Below are 21,590 nucleotides of genomic sequence, written 5' to 3'. Positions count from 1 at the left end.
ATCAACAATCTGGTAGCATAACGTGCATGCTACATTAGGATAGAAATTACATACCTTCTAGCTGACCTAGAGAGCGGGTCTCTGCGATCAAGTGCCGACGAGAAGGATAACCTAGCAGCCTGGCCCGGGGATGCTGCAAACCTCGGCGAGCCTGTGGCTAACCGAGAAGGTGAGTTACTGCGGGAAGGGGAAGACGCGACAATGCGCCTAGCCTCTTCTAGCCATTCTTGAGTCATTTTGCTGTTACTAGTTGTCTTAGAAGTAGCACTGGTCGGAGTACTGGTTGAACTAGTAGGGGTAGTGGCGGTGCTGCTATTCGGACTGTCCGCCATGTAGTCGTCTTGGTCTCCGGTCAAGTTATAAGATTTGGTTTCGGTGCTGACGGTGCCGAAGAACATGTCGTTCATGAAGTCTGTAAGGTCTGCAACTTGTTGCGGTTGCTGTTTACGTCGGATCTCTGCAGCTGGTTTCTTGTTTTGCTGCTGCATGGTTAGTGGTGTAGGCCTTTTGCTTTCTCTGTTGCTGAATCTCGTTGCCATAGCTAAGCCGGTGAATCAAATCGTCCTCTGATTAACGGAACAAGCACAAGAGGAGGGGAGCTCCGATCAATGTTTCAGATGAACATTGGATTATATGTCGCTGATACTGAGACGTACCTAGCAAAGTTGGACATTTGGCCGGCATTTTTCGGTCACTTGTCTTTTACTATGTGTATTTGTGAGTGTATTTATCTGATGCCAAACCTTGTATTTGTCTACATTTTGTGTACATGACTGATTTGTTTTCAGTAGGAATTTCATTTGGATTCCTGTGCTGCTAGTATTCATTGATTGACGATCCTAAACTTCAAAGCCACGAAGAGTCGAAGAGTTATCATTTTATGATGTCGGGCCTTGTGGCTTTTAGCTAGTCCCCATCACTTTTGCAAGTAGACTGTGTCAAACTGGTGGGACTACTTATATGGTTTAGCCCAAATGAGAGCCTTGTGCTTATGGAGGCTAGTCATGAACTTATGAACGACACAAGGATTTGCTAAATTTGGGCCCAAAATAAAAAGGCAACATATGAAATATTTTACCAATAAACGTAACTACTATGGAATATGGATTACATCCTCACATTCAAGACTACTGTTATTTTTTTTTTCAACAAGGACGTTCAAGCTTAAGACAATTGTTATTTATACTCTCTTCCTCTTTTTATTTCTTCACTTACTTCAAGATCCGCCATGGATCACGAATCTGTGGTAATTTCCTCTTTCTATTAACTCGATCCGAGTTAGGTCCAAACCTCAGTTGCGGCTTATAATATGACGCACCATGAGGAATCAATCAAGTTCAATGTTGTTTTTAGTATGGTGTTTTTATCTGATTCAAACTGTGGATATAAGGAATTGAATAAGCACTTCACAATCCATACTTATCGATATTTTCCTATTTAGACCCATAAACAAAAATGAATAAGCACTTTTACAATCTATACACGTAGTACGTCGCTATTTTATGAATGCAACCACTGATGAAATTAAAGGAAAATTTATGGACATAATATACGTACAGTTCATAATTAAGCTACTAGTTAGCAATTAAAAATATATATACTTACTGACTTCGATCCATCCACCTGCTCTCTGCAAACTGCAAAAGCATCTAACTACTATAGACTAATTGACTTCATCTCCCGTACATTTCACAAATTAAGTACTAATCAACTATTAATTTTGAATCCCTTCTCGTTAATACTTGAAAAGAGCTTATTTCAAACCATAAGTCTCTTTACACATAACCTAACGATCTTTGTAGTTCGACCAGCATTAAACCTTTTTGTCTACTTAGATGCTTAAATGAGAGCCTCTATATATACCTTTCGTAGTTGGCTTTTGGAACTTATCAGGCATCTTATGCTGCCATATCATGATATATACTAGCTATCTCGCTTGCTTAAGTTAGTCAATTATATGATGAAGGCTAGGGGTTCAGTTCCTATTTCTGCAGAGGGAAGGGGTTAAGCAGTAACGTGTAACGTATGACGTATCTCAAGGGCTTGCTAACATTTTATGTGAATAACCGTCTGAGCTTCATTTGCTTCCCCATTTTGTGGCCTTCTCCTGTGTTGTTTTGCCCTTTCCAAAACATTACAGGACAAAATTACAGAATTTAACAAATGAAATATATATTTAGGTATAGAATCATGAGGCCGGAATGCACATGAGGCCAAGTAGCTAGGCAAGTTGCCTCAATCTTGTACCACTCTATTTTCTCATCCACCACCATATGAAACACCTTAAATTTATTCTAAACCTCCCCACAGTCAACTATTAAACAAAACCCTGCCCAAACACATCCAGCCTAAAAATCTTATTTGGTTTTAATACTCTATTGCAAAATATCAAACGAAACCATCCTTTCATGGTTCTTTAGAGCCATCTTGATCATACTATATACAATTTCTCCAAATTCTTTGTAACGCTTGGGACCTTAATCTCACACAATCCAGCATATGCATTGGCCTTTGGACCTTTTCTGCAATACCCCATTCTCCAGTTATCTATTCTATTTTCTTTGCCTTGTACTTTGTATAAAGGGTTCCCCAAAGTACCAGTTAATCATCAGCTCATCATCTTCAGGATCAGTTTCTTTCATAGTCTCTCTCTCTCTCTCTCTCTCTCTCTCTCTCTCTCTGCCTTTCTGCAACTCAAAGCAACGAAAAAGGACTCAGATGGCTTCTCGTATTGGGATTCTTTTGGCTTCTGTGCTTGTCCTCTCTTGCTTAGCAGAAACCTCCTATGGTGTCCTCTTCTCCACTCTGAAACAAACTCTTATTGTCACTGCTTCCCACGGTATGTATATGATTTCCCTGAAAAAGTGTCAAGCTTTCTAGCTAGTCCCCAAATCCTTGTTCTTCAATTTGGTTTTGATTAGTTTTATATGAAAAGTTTCAAACTTTCTAGTCCCAAATCTTTGTTCTTCAATTGAGTTTTGTTTAAATTCTGATCTTAACTCGATCTTGAATTGATATTTTGCAGTTCAGTCAAACGGAACAGTCCTAAAAGCTGGGGAAGACACAGTCTCTGTTACATGGGGTTTGAACAAGAGCCTCCCAGCCGGGACTGACTCGGCTTACAAGACCATCAAGTTGAAGCTGTGCTACGCGCCGGTGAGCCAAGTCGACCGCGCGTGGAGGAAGACTGAGGACAACATCGTCAGGGACAAGACCTGTCAGCACAAGATCGTCTCCAGGCCGTACAACAGTAAGAACACCTCCATGCAGAGCTTCGAGTACACGATCGAGCGTGACGTGCCCACGGGCACGTACTTCGTACGCGCCTACGCCTACGACGCTGAGGACGTGGAGGTGGCTTACGGTCAGAACACGGGACCTAAGAAAGACTCCAACTTGTTTATGGTACAGGCAATCACCGGCCGCCATGTGACCCTTGATATCTGCTCCGTTGTCTTCAGCGCTTTCTCTGTTGTGTCCCTGGCTGGGTTCTTTACTCTCGAGAAGATGAGGGCAAAGTCGTCCAAATGAAGTGGCGGCCACTAAGTCGACGGTGCCTGAGAAATGAGAACGAGAATGAGAAGGAGAATCAAGAAAAGTCCACTAATGTTTGCTTGGTTCTTGTACTACGTACCTTGACTAGCTTTGTATGATTATAGTTGTTTTTTCTCATAAAGCAATTATGCATTGTTATATAATAGAAGTTGAAAGTGATCAAATGTTGGGTTGAGTAATGTGGCTTGGAATTGATCGAAGAGATGCCAACTATATTTAGTAGAATATCATGTCGACGTGCTAGAATTGAAGGTGATCGAATGTTTATAATAGTTCTAAATTGGTGCTGTATGAAATTATCTATATGAATGTATGATATGATGAGCTTTCATCCTTCCTACAGTCAATGCATTGCTCTTGATGTGAAAACTACTACTTTTAGGTGATGATGAAGTAGTGTGTCGTAATGACGGTGGTGGCAAAGTCACAAAATTTCATGAGTATTTAAGTTTATATATATATAGCTCTTCCACTAAGAGATTTTTTTTAGTATTTTAAAAGGAGATCTAACTTAACAAACTTCTTGATCACATTTCAATATCTCTACCATTCCACATTTAGATTCTAATGTGTATATCACATCTGTGAAATTTCAACTAAAATGGATGTAATAACCCGAATTTTTAGAAACTAAATGTCGAGTATTTTCAAAGTGTTAAACTTGTGAAATTAATTCAAGACGACAATTGGAGGTTTGCGACAATTCGAAACGAAAACGGAAACGTTCTCGGATCGTTTAATTAGAAAACGTAACGTTACCGCAACGTATAGATCGACTTTTATCCGTCGCTCGCTTGCGAAAACATCCTTCACGAAAGTCGTAGAACTCATCGATACGAATTCGTGGACACGTCATGCGTTCGAATTGGACGTCGGACGCGAAAGTTATTAACGTCGGAAGTTCGTTTCCGATTTTGGAAATAGTATAAAAGGAAGGAGATGAGATTAAAAATCAGAAAATCAGATTTTTTCTAAAAATCAGCTCGGGTACTGTTCACCCGAGCTCGGGTACTGTTCGCTCGACCCAAAAACCTTCTCCGGCCGATTTCTCCACCATCTGACGTCGCCTCGTGTCGTGCCACCTATCAAACTGACGGGCTCGACGAGCTCCATCTTTTGGGCTACACCTTGCACTCCGGCGACAACCATACACGGTGTAGAAACCGACGGAAGTTACTGTTGTGGCGGCGCCGCCTCCTCCGGCCACCATGGCTCGAGATTCTTGGGGGGTTTTGTTTGTCTCAGTCCCAGCAACATTCCCACAAAAGGAATCGAGCCAAATCGAAGTGTAAGTATCCGAATCAAAATTTCAATTTTCTAGGGTTTGTGAATAGTGCCGAATTTATGTTCTTTGTTGTTTGGATTGTTTAGGCTCGGATTTAGACATTGGTGTCAACTAGAAAGTTGTTGGAAATGTTGTTTAGGTTGTGGTGGTGAAATTTGGTGATGATTGGTGGCGGTCGGTGAACAGTAACGCCGCATAAATAGTACTGTGAATAGTACTCCGTGCGAATAGTAACTGTGAATAGTAACTGTGAGTAGTAATATGTAACAGCAACTGTGAATAGTAAACTGTAACAGTAAATTTGAACAGTGTCATGGTAAAACAGTAACTGTGAACAATGTTTTGGCAAAACAGTAACTGTGAACAGTGGTTTGGTAAAAACAGTGATCAGTAAACATGAACAGTGTTCCGTGAACAATGTTTTATGAACAATATTTAGCTGTACTGAACTCGTCACCTGATATTTTAAGTATCATTTTCTAAGCATTTATCGTGCTATTAGGTGACTGACGAAACGAGTGAGGAAATTACTTTCAGGGTCGTGGAAGTTGCATGCAGGAAAGGTGAGTAAAATCTCACATATTTACAAATCTACCCTTGTGGAGATTCAGGATTTTACAAGAGTTTTTAATATTGAATTAAGACATGTATACAATATAGTGGATTACATATATATTGTATAAATGGTAATAAGTACATATATATATAGTTTCCTATATTATATACTGTTATGAATTCATTGGAATTGGTCATTTCGATGACGAGAATTAAATATTGAGCATTTGATTTGATTTTTGTACAATAAGATGTGTGATTAACGTACGTGGTTTTAACATGAGTTTGTTAAAATGTTTTGTCTTCGGACGAGTTTTGTCTTCGGACGGGTTTTTGTCTTCGGACGTGTTTATGAAATATGACATGTATATGATATAATGGATTATATATATATATTGTATAAATGGTAAATATGTACATATATATATATAGTTTGCTATATAATATACTGTTATGATTTTATCGTGCTTTATGTCATTTTGATGGCGAGATTTATATATCGAGCATGTGATTTTGATTTGTACAATATGATGTGAGATTATTGTACGTGATTTTAACATGGAGATTGTTAAAATGTTGATTTGTCTTCGGACTTGATTTTTGGTACAATATGATGTGAGATTATTGTACGTGATTTTAACATTGAGATTGTTAAAATGTTGATTTGTCTTCGGACGTGATTTGGTACAATATGATGTGAGATTATTGTACGTGTTTGGCAAGTCGGAACCTAGCCTTTGGCCGGGCGAAAGTTACGATACAGTTAGAGCTCTAGTTTGTCTGCCGTAGTACTGCATGTGAGGTAACGGGTGAATATCTGCTCATGGGTACTCAGATTGTTTTGGATGTTGGGTAGCGGGTGACTATCCAATATCGGCGGTGTATTACGAGAGGGGTAACAGATGTGTACCAGCGTTCTTGGTACCCGTATTATAAATGCATTTGGGTAACCAGAAGGGTTACTTAATTTCTCATGAACGCTTCTTTTCATATTTCTTTGGGACAACCAGATGGGCCGTCCATTGACTCATGAGTGCATTTATATTTGTTTGATTTGTGGATTTTCGTATATATATTAATATGTGAGTTATATTTTCATTTTACTCATCCGAGCTGTAAAGCTTACCGGGTTTGTGTTTACAATCCCGGTGCACCAATTCGATGGTGTAGTGGATAACTCCGCAGGTGTGGATTAGTGGGAATTGACGGACCGCTCAGAGGACTTGAAGTTATTTATCTCCAGCTTGTGTGGGGATTTTGTGTGACTATCTTGTGAGTTTGTTGTGAGGATTACGCAATTCCATTTGTTATAATATTGAATTATAATTTGGGTTGTAATAATCGGTTTAACTGAGTTGTATTTTGAACTCAGAGATGATCCGCTGTGGCATTTTAAATGATTTCGATTCGTTGAAATTGTTTGGTGTTTAACGACTTTGAAATTTTGAGTTTTTAAGCTTGAAATTTTGGGGTCGTTACAATAGAGATGCTTAAGGCATTAAAAACTGAGATTTAAACTTATAAGTATGAACGGTTCATGTTTAACATATTTGATGCGTCCATGGCTTTGACCAAGTTTGATACCTTAACGATCACCATTTTGGCTGAAATTTTATAGAGGTGATCTACACATTAAATACTAAAAGTTGAACGATGAAGATGTGAAAATGTAATCGAAAGGTTGGTGAATGAGCTATCCCTTTAAACGACCCAAAAAATGGATCCCTTAGTGGAATGAATATAAATATATATATATATATATGAGTGAAAAAACACAATATTTACATATATTTGAGTATGTCGTCTCCACTTATAGCTACATATATAATCACAAAATTGTTGAGTCACTAGTCATCACTGATGCAGTATGAAAAACTGTGTCTTTATTGAATAATATAGTAGTCTATATATAGGCATTACAAAACCATAATCTTGTAGGATTCGGAGTCCTAATCTATTACAAAGATGTGAGTCTATCTCTAACAATAAACATAATAAGGCTAAGACACACACAAGGGTAGAATAATAATTCTCTCGGAACACTCCCCCTTGTGTCGCATGCCTAGGTTGCATGGCGCACAACGTTGCCTCAGTAAAAACCTTGTCAAGCACAACACACCAACTACTTAATGATCTTAACATGTGATGTAGACTCCCACTGAAGTCTACCAAATTCAAAAGTTCTGATAAGCGACGCATGTCAATGCTCTTCACATGTTTAACAAAAGTAGATTAAGGCAAATACTTAGTGAACAAATCCGCAACATTAGATTCTGAACTCACTTGATTGATTTGAGCATTCAAGAACTTCTGTTGTTGAACATTGTAAAAGAACTTGGGCGAAATATGCTTGGTGTTGTCGCATTTGATGAAACCTAACTTAGTCTGCTATATGCAAGCAACATTATCTTCATAAATGCACGTAGGTTAATCAGTTGTAGAGACTAATCCACAAGAATCACTAGTATGACGAACGAGTGACCGTAGCCAAATACATTATTTGACTGCTTCATGGAGAGCAATGATCTCCGCGTGATTCGAAGAACTAGCAACAATAGATTGCTTAGTAGATCTCCAAGATATCGTCGTATTCCCAATGGTAAACACATAACCGGTTTGAGAATGAGACTTGTGAGGGTCAGAGAGGTACCCTACGTCGACATAACAAACTAACAAGTTGTTTGGAGTCTTTGTATCTGGGAAAAGAGCAAGACGAGACCAATTACTGCTCTCGGCACCGTGGCTGCCTGCGGCGGCTCTGCCGCATACGGTGGTGTTGTCGGGGCTGGCTGCGGGCCGGTGTAAGGTAGCACGGCCATGGTGTTCTCTCTGTTGTAAGGATAGAATAATCATATGTCAAGAGAACCTTTCAAGTATCGAAACAAGTGCTTGATATCATTCCAATGACGTAGCGTAGGCGCGGAGCTAAATCTAGTTAATAAGTTTGATGCGAAAGATATGTTTGGTCTAGTGCATTGAGCAAGATACAATAGTGCCCCAATTGCACTAAGGTATGGAACTTCAAGACCAAGAACTTCTTCTTTATCCTCTTTAGAACATAATGGATCATTCTTGATATCTAGACTTCGGATGACCATGGGAGTAGATAATGGACTGCATAGATCGATATTAAAATGTCGAAGCATTTTTCTGCGTGTAATTCGACTGGTGGACAAGGATACCGTCGGCCCTATGCCCAAGTTCAAGGCCGAGACATAATTTTGTCCTCCTTAGGTCCTTCATTTCAAATTACGACTTTAAATGAGACACGGTCTCTTCAATCTCACTAAGAGTACTAATTATGTTCATGTCATCAATGCAAACCACAACGATGACGAATCCGGAATTTGTCTTTCGTATAAACACGCATGGGTATAGTTAATCATTCTTATAACCTCTCTCTGCCAAGTACTTGTACAACCCATTGTACCACATTCTTCCGGATTGGTTCAATCCATACAACGAACGACGTAATCTGACTGCATGAGCGCTCCGTGGTCTGGAGGCACTTGACGGAGGTAAAGGCAGTCCCTTTGAAGCTTTCATGTATATCTTTGTGTCAAGATCCACATAGAGATAAGTTGTGGCCACATCCATAAGCTGCATATTTATTCTTTCAGATACTACCAAACTAATGAGGTAGCGGAAGGTAATGATGTCCATAACATGAGAATAAGTCTCCTCATAGTCAATGTCAGGTCGTTGTGAGAATCTTTGCGCCACGAGTCTTGCTTTATAACGCACGATCTCGTTCATCTCATTATGTTTACGAACGAAGACCCATTTATGTCCAACAAGTTTGACATCTCTTGGCATCAATTCAACATTTCCGAAGACTTCTCTCTTCGTTAATGAGTCAAGTTCTGCCTGGATTGTTTCCTTCCAGTTTGGCCAATCTGCTCTGCGTTCGCATTCAGCTATAAAACGAGGTTCAACGTCGTCTTCAGATATGATCTCATGTGCGACGGAGTAACCGAAAACGTCAAACTTTCCAAAAAGCTGCAACACAGAGCATCGTCGTTACTCCACAATCCAAATGAGTCATCTCATTCTATAGGCACAAATATCTTTCCTAATCTCACTTAAGAGTCTGAGGTAAGTATTCAAGTGGTTAAGTCACAAAGTATTTTTATCATTTCTAACATGCTAACATGTTCACGTAAAGGAAATGAATAACTGAATAGTTAGTCTGAAGGCTTCCACATCAAGTATGGCTACCATGCTGCAATTGCTTTTTAGCTCAATGATTGCTTAAAGTCACCTCATAATTCTGAAAATTTCAAAATTGGCAAACAATCAAACATTAGAAATTGTAAAGCTTTGTTCCATTGATTAGTATAATCATATAACACGAAAACAAGCATACATATTGCTCTGAGACTTTACATTTCCAAGCTCTAGGAAGAATTTTAATTTCGATTACTAACAGGACGAAGATGTTCAATCACAAATGCTCGTGTACATAACTTCTGAGAGAACAGGTAGCTGTCTACAGTTCGAAATATGTGGCTTGTGCATAACTCTACGTAATCACAGTATGTCAAAATAACATCGTATACAGTCTGCAGCAGACTAGAAAAATTAATCACAGCCTTTGATGCTGTTTCTCTCGAAAGTCTGATTGAGGATTAAATTGCATATCAGTGCTAACCATCCGGTCAGTGCCAGTAAGTGAAAGCTTATCATCATAAACATCTATGTATCCATAGGCATCTGTCTCAGGTGGACACTCAAGGGCGGCTTCAAGTGTTCTGTGATGCACTCCATGAGAATCAATTGAGTGACCGCCTTTATGGTCATGCCCAGCAAGGCAAACCTTCACACAGTTGTATCTGTGTATAACACACATGACTTCATCGTAGTTCCACAAAAGTGCTTCTTTGGAGGATGCCCCAGGGTCTAAAGGCAGATGACAACAGACCACTACTTTTTGTTTCAACTTTGTTGCTTCCTGAAGAATGTTGTCTAACCAATCCAATTGTTCTTTCCCAACTGCTCCATTGAACATAAGGAACCTTCTGTCAAGGCCTTCCAGTCCAACAGGGCTGTTCTTATCTGTATTTGGGTTTTTCTCCTGTAGAAACCCTAAAGCCTCAGCTGCACTAGGATGATCTTGAGGCCAACCAATGGCACTGATATCATAGCCATCCAACACAACAAATCGGAATTCTGGGGCTGGTGAAAAATCATAGTAGGCACGACCATCGATACTTGGAATCTTCAACAGTGGTAATAACTGCTTGCGAGGAAGATTGTAGAGGCAGTGATTACCAATCATATGATAGACAGGGCCATTGAAATTCTCAAATTCCTCGACAACTTTTGTTACAGCGTCCTGGGACTGGTCCTTTGGGCAAAAGCCATCAACAATATCACCAAAGTTGATCACAAACTTATGCTTCTTCTGATCATTCCATTTTTGGACTGCTCTTTTCAGTATGACAATGCTATGGCGATAGTACCGTGGAACACCAAGGAAAGATCTTCCATCAGGAATATCAGCATACTGGACATCGGAGATCACCCCGAAAGAAAATAGAGGTTGCTTTGCATGTGCACTGGCTAAACCATTTGTTGAGCCCATTCCGCAGCTTGCAGCAGATCCCTATGAGACAGCATGATCAAATTGTTAAAACCCTTTAGAGTCAAATACTTCAGACATGCGATCAAACATTCCAGATTAAACTACATGTTCTTTTGATTTTGAGGCAAACAATATCCTACCAACTAACAACCAAATCTGGAAACGGCCAGCATTGTTTCAAATATGCAACTTATCCTGCCAACAAACGAAATCAGTATGAGCCATCATTGTTTTCAAGTTTGAACTGACTTGGGAGTACAAATCACGACCTCCCTACGAAGCAAGTATCTTGAAAGTTCAGTTAAGAAGTAAGAACATCAGAATTCGAATACGAGCAGAACTATCCCAATTCATTACTAGTATCACAATAAATAGTATGACACTAAGATATTATCTATGCAAAATCAAAGCATATGAGCAAACCCTCAAAACATTTTATTTTGAATGGAAATCTCATTGGCAACAGTTCACAGCAGAATTGCGTACCATAGTACAACAATCATTAACAACAAAAACTCATTAACAATTTAATTCCAAATAACAAGAACCCACAACCATCCAAACCTGAATACTCAATAAAACTATCAGCAAGTAGATGCGATACAAGTAAATTGCAATTGGGTACTCGAGGGATCATGAGTTAGTTTCATATACATTGCCCGGCCTCATCAGAATTCAATGGAACAAAACACTAAAACAGATGATAATAGAAGACAGAGATACGTACCAAACTGGGACACCGGAATGAATAAAGGTGGGGCCTGTCTTTCTTCTCCGATTGTTTCAGATGGTAAAACCAGGAAGGGATTTCGATTATCGTCGTTGGAGAATCTCAGGCGCAATAACCATATACACGTACTTTTCGAATTATCTCCCGGATGAAAAAGAGGACAGAGTTGATTTTTCAGCCGAGTCCCAAAAAACAAAAGGTATTTATATTTACAAGCCCAATAATTGACTAGTTTCATATTGTAAATTACTAAAATGCCTTTTCGGATGTGACGTGGCGTAGTTTTAACGAGTCATAGGTGGTTGCCGCCCTGTCCCTGCAGCTTTTTCGAACTTGATCGTGAGCTTGAACCATTACAACTAACGAGAAAGAACGGGTTGATTGTTTCCGATTCCGGTTAATAAGTAAATAGAAGAATGGGAATGACTCCTCTTCTCTCGCATTCTTTCTCTCCTTTATATTCCTTCTCAATCCTATTACAGTTTGATAAACATGCTCCAAGAGGAAGAACATTACACAATGACGCACCCTATTTGAATCACTGCCGAGACTAAGAACTTTGATGAATGTCACTACGTTTAATCACCAATACTAGAAAGGGCTATGCAATCCAAAGACAATGTGTATCAAGTTCGATGCGATCTGGTTTTCTACTCACTTCTCAGTTATGCTCAACAGTTGGAATCAATTTTAAAAAAATTTGGACAATGAACATGGTGGCAGTATAATAATGTTTGAGGCGAATGTATGTATGACCGGTACGGCGGTACGTATGAATTAGGTTGTCAAGAAGAATGACAATTTAGTTTGTATAGCATAGCATTGACACCCCCCCCCCCCCCCCCCCCCCAAAAAAAAAGGACTCCTTGCGACTGACTAAATAATTTCACCGTTCTGACAGCTCCGTGTAGTTTAACTGTTATCGCTGTCATTGTAACTTCAATTCCTATATCTGAGCACCAAACTATGACCATCTAGTGTGTAGTTTCTTCCCTGTCCAAGTTCGGAAGCAAACCACTGAACTATGCTGTGAGTCATCGAAACTGCATAAACTAACAAGCTCCTGCGACAAGAATGGAAAAAGAGGCACAACAACATGTCTGGAAATTTAAAACTTTGCTTCAAGGACGCCATCCTCAGAGTCAGAATCTGCTTCGCCCAGCTTATGGACAACGACATTCAGTTACTGGACGGATTACATATCTGGAAAACAAGTTTCTCTGGAAGTTCTTTGGAAGCCTGCAAAATAAATGATTGGGAAACAGGTAAATAAAGAAAGAAGCTCTAAATGTTTCTTACAGATAATGTTAAGATGATTAGGGAAGACTAACCTGGAAGTGCCTCATGTGCAGAATTGGTTCACATCCGACATCCGCAACTGATTTCCCATTAGGGGTTTGCAGCTTGAATCGTGCAGCTTCATACGCGGAAATGGTGTTGTCTGTCTCATCAGGCAGATGATGGCAAACCTTCAGGAGGGAGCTGAGAGAATTCATCTGGCAGATCATATTAAAAAATTGTGTGAGAAACCCCAATTTGAGCACAATTAAACCTTTTAGATTGTTTTTTGAGTTATTTTCCATTATTTTTAAGTAGATTTTCTGGGTCATGTCATGTCATTCTACACACCAATCATGCATCTCAAGAAAGATAAAGTCTATGGTACCACGTCCCTATATTATGCTACAACAGGTGCTGATCTGAGATTTATTCTGTCGATGCCATAATCAAATAGCCGACATGCTAGAACATTTTTCTGGGTTTTGCATTCTGGTTAGTTTAAAAATGAGTTACCCTTCATGAACCTATTAAAAGAACTAACCTTCATATACGGACAAGATGCACAACCACCATGAATTGAACACCCCTCCCCACTAGCGACTCCAGGTATAACAGGTAGTATGACATCACCCATCTTAACAGGGTTAAGGCCTGAAGAAGAATTGGTTGATGTGCTTGTCATTGAATCTGATGAAACTGGAAATACAATTTCAACATTGATCTTTGCTCCCCCTGACTTTGTAGAACCAAACAAACTGCGAACTAGTGCAACAATGGAAGTCACCATTCCAGATTCCGTCCCCAACACAAACTGAAGGTGATCATTGACATTTCTGTCCAAAGCCTCTTGAACCCTCTGTTTTATGAAATCTAGAATATTTTGGGTGGAACCCACAACTCCCATTCCTCTTCTCTTTGCTTCCATTGCCAAAGCAAACATTTCTCCAGGGACCTCAAAATGAGCAGTTAGAAATGCATCACAATACATTTCATTTATCCTATTCACAACCTCATTTCCAAACAAATGATGCACTATGCACGTCCCATCCTAATACAAGAAGATCAAACAGTCAGCACATTAACTTACAGGTAAGAGTACCATGTAACAGAAGTGCATGGTAAAGAAATTTGCAACGTATCTGATAATGTATCAGAGAATAATCAGCTCAACAGTCTTGCCCCAAGTCAATATGCAGAGGCAGAGGACTTGATTATCCAGCAATATATAACCTCTAAAATACACATATTCACTAATTCACACCTTATAATAATGCAGGCGAGGTAACAGAGATCTGATCGAGTCTCTATTGTGTGCTGGATGTATCTCAGCAATTTCCTCATCTGTCATCTTTGTCATTTGCTCAAGCAATACTCTAATGTTTGCACCCATGTAAGAGTCAGGACCGTACCATACATTTAAATCCAGCACTTGAGAAAAAGCCTGCAGAAGCAAAATACAATGAATTTAGAGAACAAAACAGCAACAACTGACATTTTCAGTTCTTTGTTCTAATAATAAGATATCTCACAAAATTGATATGAGAACAAAATCTTGGGATTAACACTGTAATTTAGCCAACCTGCAGAATGGTTTGGACGACATTTGAAGAAGTACATGTAATTGTTGGCACAAGCTCATGCGCGTAAGCTTTTGTCTCCAATGACGTATTAATATAGACAACATGCAATGATTGAGGTGACCTAGAAGCATTCTCAAGATAACTCATATAAGAAGGCGAAGTTGCAGCATCTGCCAAAGAACAACCAATTCGTTCACTTGACATCCTGTAAACACCAACCTGCAACAAACAAATATCAGAACAGATGAGTTCACCAAATCGATTCACCTTCAACTAACAGTCACACTACTCTGCATTAAGTAATCACTTGTGCATAAAACACAGAAGCAAGCAACTACCTTCTGAAAGCCAGCCTGATCAAGGATCGCCCTGACATTTTCGGACATGAAATCAACCCCCAAAACTGCGATAAACTCGCACCCATCTTTCGCCATATTCACAGCCGAATCCGCCATGACCAACGAATCCGAAATGTGGATGTGAGGCCAATGCTTCTTTGCAGCAGTCAAAATCCCCTGAACCTCAGGGTCCATGTAAAAATGAGCAACCACCCCAATCTTCTTCTCCTTGAGCACATTAATTAGCTCCTCAACCTTTGCCTCATCCGGAAACAAATACCTTGCCTATAATTTAAACAGCATTCAACTCAAAATTTAACTTAACATTTCCACAATACTACTCTAAGTTCAATAATCTAAACCAAATCATAAACCAATTTTAATGATTGTATTTATGCTGACCTGAGCTTCGGCGTAGCTACCCTTAGCCTGAATCCCATCGGCAGTGATGACCAGAGACGGGAATGGCTCGAACGGCGGCGACCCTTGTAGCTCAGCCACAAAAGCTTTAGTCTTTTTGTGCATACTGATCAGCACATTATGCCACGTGTTAACCCTAGACCTCTGCGCGCCGGGCAGCCCAACATTGAGCGCCGCCAGGTCGTCGGTCTTGACCGCGAGAACCTCCTCCGGCGACGCCCCGTCGAGAACGGACACCAGACACGAGCAGAAGCCTCTGGTGATCTCGGAGTCGCTGTCGGCGGCGAACCTCATCTTGCCGTACCCGTCAATCCTGGCCTCCAGCCAGACCTGGGCGGTGCAGCCCATGACCCGGTTGGCGTCGACCCGACCCGAGTCGGGGAGCGGCGGGAGGAGGGCGGCGTAGTGGAGGAGGCGCTTGACGCGGTCGATGGGCTCGGTGAGGGACTGGAACTCTGAGACGAGGCGGCAGAGCTTGGCGGGAGCGGGGTCGGCGGCGGTGGCGGTGGCGGAGGGGGAGAGGGTGGCGGCGGAGCAGGAGAAGGTAGGGTTTTTGGGGGTGAGCGAGAGCGAGTTGGAATCGGACGGTGGGGATTGGATGCATTTGAGGGATTGGTGCCGCTTAAAAAGGAAAGATTGGAGCTTGAAAGGCAAAGAGGTGGGCTTTTGGGTTGGGAGAATGGAGAAGAAGGAGGAGGAGGAAGAGGAGCAAGAATATGAGGTGGCTCTTAACCCCATAATGGTTGCAGAAGAAGAAGAAGACTCCATTAGCTGTGGGTAGAAGAAGAGCAGAGGTTTATATAAAAATGGGGGAAGATTTGGAAGGAAATGGAATGGTGTTTTATGGGAGAGGAAACCAGACCAACCATATGTATATGAAACTACGCGCCAATTTATCAGGAAAGTCCAAAAAGCTTCTGCCCAGTTGGAAAGGGATGGCCCCACCTGATCAACATGGACGAGGAGGGCTCTTTACTTGGGAGTTGATAGGGCTGTGTTTGGATCCTCCAAGTTGAAAATTTCGCCGGAGAAATTGTTGCCGGAATTCAAAGTCCTACTCATATATGGTTATCAGCTCGTCAAGCATTTGAGTTTCAACTCTTAATAATTTGGATGTTAGAAGAAACGAAACGTTTAGGCAATTTAGGTTCATTTGTTTGTGACATATGAGAGTTTATAATCATAAGAATGTAAGTTTCGGTTTGTGTCTCTAAATTATTTATAAACAATGACGCACATGGTGTGCATGTACTAGTTAGTTGTTACAATACATGACATTGTTGTTGTTGTTGAAATTATATCAAGACCATACTCTAACAAAAGGATTGAGAACTAATTGCATGCAAAAATATAAGTAAAGCGAATACATGCTAGTGATGCTACATTACAAGTTTACAACACCTACCATTTAAGACATCAGGGAAACAAGAACAAGGGGAATGGATTCATCCAAACAGAACCTAAAGTTCCGTTGCTTGGATCCACCATCCACTATCCATCATTTTCATTTGCTTTACCTCTTCACATAGAGTCCTCTACACGCTCTGCCTTATCAATATCACCATCAGGGCACCGCCCACATCGATCACCACCTTACCATCACCGCCACACACCTCTATTGACACAACTCACGTACTTCTGCTTAAGAAGTGGCACCTCCTTACATGCATGTTTATACAACTCTTTGTGATCGGGAACTGAGGTGAACATTCATTTTCATCAAGTCGATCTCTACTAGATTTCTCGATGTTGTATCTCATAGGCCAATTTGGTTTGATCATCAAATGAGACGTACAACGAAGTTAATGGAGAATATTATAGAAACTGATCGAAAGCATGCAGCTAGGGATTTTCGACAGGTACTTCTTCTAAGATGTTGTCCATGTAAATGACATGGAAGGAAAAGTTTAGACGACACAAACCATTCTCTAATAAGTGAATCGAAAAAAACTATGACCACAGGAAGATTGAAGTGGAAAAGAGGGAAGTAATAGGAGAGGTTGGGGCAAACTTTGGCACTAATTGTTTTCTTGTAAAGTATTGATGCAACGTTTTGCTATCATTGACCATCAAATACTGAAATCGCTTCCACCCACCAATGCAATTTTAGCATTGATCCAAAGTATATATTCTCAAGATTTTTGTGCTTTCTGGCACATAAAGACAATGTAAGGATCGATATCGATGTCGAAGGAAATTTCCGCCTGAGTTGGTAGGTGCCATAGAAAAGTGGACATAGTTTCACGCTTGCACCAATTGAATCGCTAACCAAAGTCTCCTTTAACTGTGCACTTTGCATACATTTAGCATAGTAACTATGCATGCACTTCTCTTATTTTCTTGTACTCTTCAGAGAAAGGGGTCAAAGCTTGCACTAAGCGTCCTGGACTGGATAATTGCGAAGAGACTTCTGAAAGAGATGCTGGAACAGGCAGATTTGGAAATCAGTCCCTTCAAAACTCCAAAGGCCTTTGAAATTCCACTTCTGTCTTTCTTTCTCATTACATTTGATCCGGCAAAAGCCAGAGTGGTAGATGGTAACATATTGAAATTGCATTTAGGTTTCCTCCTAGTTAATGGTCTAGATATCGTTTATCGGGATTGTATCGGTTAAAAAATAAAACGATATATCAGAGATATATCGAAGATATATCAGAATATATTAAATTTATCATATTGCTATTTTTAATTAAATTATTATATTTATGAACTTTACTACAAAAAGTACCAAATAAAAATACACAAATAGTTTCAAATAAAAAAAAGTGTTTGAATAAGGATTGACGCAGGCAGGCAGTGGTTTGGCTTCACATATAAAGTTGGAAGTTTCGCCTGATGATGTTTTTTGACTTTCCTAATTAAGGTTTTAGTGTTCAAATATGAATATGAAGTTTTTTCGTTCAAAGAATATGATTTTTTTTTACTGATTTGAGGCGCAACGTGTCTTAATTTTAGGTTTAGCCATTTTTTCTTTCCTCGCAAAAGTAAAACGATGACATTTTTATTTGAAATAAAATTTTAAAAAATGTCCGATATATCGGATTTTAACTATACGTGTAGGGAAGACTCTAAACATGAGAATATCAGAGGAAAAAAAATTATGTTCAAAGGTAAGTTTTTAGGGTCCAGTTCTAGGCTTCTACCTCATGCAGCTGGTGCAAATGTGGTAGTACTTAAGTACTAACCCATTTTGTAATTGATCATATATACAGTGGCGGCGGATTTATGATTTGAATATAAGGCGAGCTTTAAATTTGGCCAAATGCCAAAAACAAATTTGTCAGTTGTAGTGTATAATCATGCAAACTATAGATGTGAATGAGTCTTTAAAAATATATGTGGGCGTCAATGAAAATAGAAGGATAGTATGAAAATCAAAGACAAATTAGAATATCAAAAAAAAAAATTTGTTCAAATTGATTAGATTGAAACTCAATAACTCATATTTGCAATCTTAGATTCAATATATAGAGAGGGAAAGAAGATTAGAAGAGTTATAATAAGGGTTTTTGATGATTTAAAAAGAAATAAGATGAAATTCATACTAAAAACTCAATTATATACATATTTTTCTATTTTGGATTAGCACTAATATAATTAATTGGGCTTAAAATATGTGCATGGGCTGGATCCGCCACTGCATATATATAGAGTCCTAAGGGAGGGTTCACTGTCATTTTTCTGCTCAAAACATTTGTGACCAACTGTTTTAGAGTAGAATCAGAGTTCATATGTAGGGCTAATCGAGGTATCGATGAGTTATTGCTGATGAGACCAGAAAATCACAATTGGAAGACTACCAAATTAAATGTTAAGACGCATCTGTCCTCCTCCCTAAACAAAAAGATACATCCGTGCAAGCTCTCTATGGTTTTGGTTTAACAAGTAGCATATGAAACTTTTGAATGCAGGGATCAAGGGTTGTATGGTACCGGGAGAAGAAGAAGAGGAGATTTCTTATGGATGTTGATTCCACAAAGCTCACTCATGTCTAAAGCCTCAGCCCTTGCACTACTACTTGGCAACTTCCAGTCAAACCAATATAGAAGGTTGGCAAAAACATATTCAACTAAAGCAACACCAAAGACTTGTCCAGGGCAACCTCTCCTACCACCACCAAATGGGATGTATTGGACTTCATCGCCTTTGAAATCATCTAAGTTGCCCTCAAATCTTTCTGGGAGGAACTCATCTGGCCTTTCCCAGAATTTTGGATCCTTTTGGATTGCAAATGCATCGATAAACACTGTTGTTTTTGCAGGGATATGGTAACCTCCCAACTCCACAGCCTCGGTTGTTTCTCGAGGAACCAGAAGAGGTGCTGGAGGATGTAGCCTTAGAGATTCTTGGAAGACACATTTTAAGTAGTGCATTTTAATGATATCATACACACCCACCTTTCCTTCTTCCCCACCACTCTTCTTATCTCATCGTGGACTTTCTCCAGTACACTTGGATTTCTCCCCAGCTCTGCCATTAACCATTCCATCGTTGTCGAAGTAGTATCACTTCCACCAAGATACATGTCCTGCAACCATTAAGCACAATGACACTTACAGGAACAATTTTATATTTTTGTGCATATTGAGGATGTGTGAAGCACTGTGTAAAGTTTAGATTTTAGAGAAAGTAATCCAAAGTAGAAAATAGAAAGAAAGATGAGATCCCAATAAGAAAGAAACCTGTATGATAGCTTTAAGGTTGTCATCTGTAAGCTCAAAGTCAAGGGTTGCATCCTTTTGAAGTTGGAGGAGAATATCCACAAAGTCCTTGTCTGCCTCATCTTTTTTGTTGCCTTTCTTATGTTCTTCAATTAAATGATCAAAGAAGCCATCTAATTCAGCAGCAGTTTCTTTTAAGCTTGCAATGTATCCTCTGAGAGTGTCAATCCATTTTAAATAGGGGAAGTAATCTCCGAAACTGAAAGAGGTCATTTGCACAGTCATTCTTCTTGATGCCTCCATACCAATCGCCATCCTCAGCAAATTTTTCTCCGAGAATACACCTAGACATTATGTTGCTAGAGGTTGTCATCAGCATCTGACCAAGATTAACAGGAGACTCACATGATCTGTGTATCCGGTCAATCAATTCTGCAACTTCATCATCCCTGGCATACTGAAACTGCTGCACTCTTTTATGGCTCAGCAGTTCAGTGACACAAATTTTTCGAACTTGTTTCCAATGCTCCCCAAAAGGAGCAAGAGCTATGTCTTGGCAGCCATAGAGTAATATATTTGCAGCTGTGGATTTGGGAAGACTGCAGAAAACAGTGTCACGAGTCTTCATGATTTCTTTGGCCATCTCTGCAGATGATACAACTAATGTCGGAACTTGGCCTAAGTGCAATAACATTAGAGGGCCATACTTCCTCGAAAGATCTTGGAGAGAGCGGTGTGGGAGTGTGCCTAGCTGGTGAAGGTTTCCAATTATTGGTAACCTTGTTGGAGATGGCGGCAACTTGAGTTTGTCACCTGATCTTGATAGTAAAAACAGAATGAAAATAGAAAGGAAGAAAAGAAAAACCAGGAAAAGATTGAACAGCATGCTCATTTGCACCTCTTGCATCAATTGATTCAACAATGGTACCAGAGCCATTGTAATATTTTGGAACCGAATAAGAGGTTGAACTATCTATAATACACAGATGCTCTATATAAGAATCTGCTGATTAATATAGTTGACAATCATAGATGTAGAGCAACTAAGCATCCTGCCTGATGTGCATTGAAACCAGTGGCCAATATAAAAGAATTAGCTTAATTAACTCATAGTTATTAAGGCGATTTGAAATTCAGTGGCAATTATTCTATTTGTTGCTTCCGTCAGTTCCGTGATCAATCTGTATTGGCCATTATTCGAATCTTGCTTGCCTGCATATGAATAGTTAAATAATTACTAATGTAACTTAAACTACTTGAACTGTTACTAACCATCAGTATACTGTATACCAATCAACATTTAATTATGGACTTCTGTACGTGTTCGAGACTTCAGAATTATTTAATCGAGTACTTAAACTAATAACATGAACATAAGATCTCATTTAATATACAAGAGTTATATGATTTTATTGCTCTCTACTCTTAGCCTTTCTGCTAGTAACGGAACAATATAAAACATGAAAGAGTACATCTGAGACGACCTTGGCGCTGCCATAGCTACAAGAGGAACATCTCTGTGGATGACAAGACTATTGTATTCCACCATGTTCATCGAAATGCCCCTCGGACTTATTCACAAGATTTGCTATCCCAAGCTT

At 39.6% G+C, this 21,590-nt stretch overlaps 4 protein-coding genes across 5 annotated transcripts; 1 reads left to right on the top strand and 3 right to left on the bottom strand.

Moving 5' to 3' along the window:
• The first annotated feature begins 2,413 nt into the window (after window positions 1-2,413).
• Window positions 2,414-3,755, top strand: LOC126795065 (high-affinity nitrate transporter 3.2-like). The gene is made up of 2 exons (XM_050521885.1): window positions 2,414-2,839; window positions 3,026-3,755. The coding sequence occupies exons 1-2, from the start codon at window positions 2,500-2,502 to the stop codon at window positions 3,529-3,531; spliced, it is 846 nt and encodes a 281-aa protein (XP_050377842.1). The 5' UTR covers window positions 2,414-2,499; the 3' UTR covers window positions 3,532-3,755.
• A 5,997-nt stretch (window positions 3,756-9,752) lies between these two features.
• On the bottom strand, window positions 9,753-11,878 carry LOC126795056 (manganese-dependent ADP-ribose/CDP-alcohol diphosphatase). 2 transcript variants are annotated; one of them, XM_050521872.1, is made up of 2 exons: window positions 11,707-11,878; window positions 9,753-11,000 (listed from the first exon to the last, which is right to left on the bottom strand). In XM_050521872.1, the coding sequence occupies exon 2, from the start codon at window positions 10,977-10,979 to the stop codon at window positions 9,981-9,983; it is 999 nt and encodes a 332-aa protein (XP_050377829.1). In that variant the 5' UTR covers window positions 10,980-11,000; window positions 11,707-11,878; the 3' UTR covers window positions 9,753-9,980. The 2 variants fall into 2 exon arrangements, with proteins under 2 accessions (XP_050377829.1, XP_050377830.1); XM_050521873.1 differs by lacking the exon at window positions 11,707-11,878 and adding an exon at window positions 11,120-11,507.
• A 688-nt stretch (window positions 11,879-12,566) lies between these two features.
• LOC126795015 (quinolinate synthase, chloroplastic) lies at window positions 12,567-16,114 on the bottom strand. Its single transcript, XM_050521825.1, has 7 exons — window positions 15,311-16,114; window positions 14,909-15,193; window positions 14,571-14,789; window positions 14,252-14,431; window positions 13,532-14,038; window positions 13,041-13,205; window positions 12,567-12,948 (listed from the first exon to the last, which is right to left on the bottom strand). The coding sequence occupies exons 1-7, from the start codon at window positions 16,094-16,096 to the stop codon at window positions 12,889-12,891; spliced, it is 2,202 nt and encodes a 733-aa protein (XP_050377782.1). The 5' UTR covers window positions 16,097-16,114; the 3' UTR covers window positions 12,567-12,888.
• Window positions 16,115-19,242: 3,128 nt separating this feature from the next.
• LOC126795034 (phenylacetaldehyde oxime monooxygenase CYP71AN24-like) lies at window positions 19,243-20,926 on the bottom strand. Its single transcript, XM_050521845.1, is given in 4 exon segments — window positions 19,243-19,718; window positions 19,721-19,856; window positions 20,011-20,275; window positions 20,277-20,926. Coding segments are annotated over 4 exon segments (1,527 nt in total).
• Window positions 20,927-21,590: the final 664 nt, after the last annotated feature.

Source organism: Argentina anserina, chromosome 5, assembly GCF_933775445.1.
Source record: "Argentina anserina chromosome 5, drPotAnse1.1, whole genome shotgun sequence".
NCBI classification, from domain to species: domain Eukaryota; kingdom Viridiplantae; phylum Streptophyta; class Magnoliopsida; order Rosales; family Rosaceae; genus Argentina; species Argentina anserina.
The sequence above is the reverse complement of the archived record's forward strand: the minus strand, read 5'-3'. Positions and strand labels throughout refer to the sequence as shown.

Excerpts from the sequence above, each read along its gene's own strand:
- LOC126795065 (XM_050521885.1), top strand. The coding sequence starts at position 2,500 with ATGCATTGGCCTTTGGACCTTTTCTGCAATACCCCATTCTCCAGTTAT. Across the intron at positions 2,840-3,025 it reads TATTGTCACTGCTTCCCACG|TTCAGTCAAACGGAACAGTC; the intron begins GTATGTATATGA and ends GATATTTTGCAG.
- LOC126795056 (XM_050521872.1), bottom strand. The coding sequence starts at position 10,979 with ATGGGCTCAACAAATGGTTTAGCCAGTGCACATGCAAAGCAACCTCTA.
- LOC126795015 (XM_050521825.1), bottom strand. The coding sequence starts at position 16,096 with ATGGAGTCTTCTTCTTCTTCTGCAACCATTATGGGGTTAAGAGCCACC. Across the intron at positions 14,039-14,251 it reads CTCGCCTGCATTATTATAAG|GATGGGACGTGCATAGTGCA; the intron begins GTGTGAATTAGT and ends TTCTTGTATTAG. Across the intron at positions 13,206-13,531 it reads CATCTTGTCCGTATATGAAG|ATGAATTCTCTCAGCTCCCT; the intron begins GTTAGTTCTTTT and ends ATGATCTGCCAG.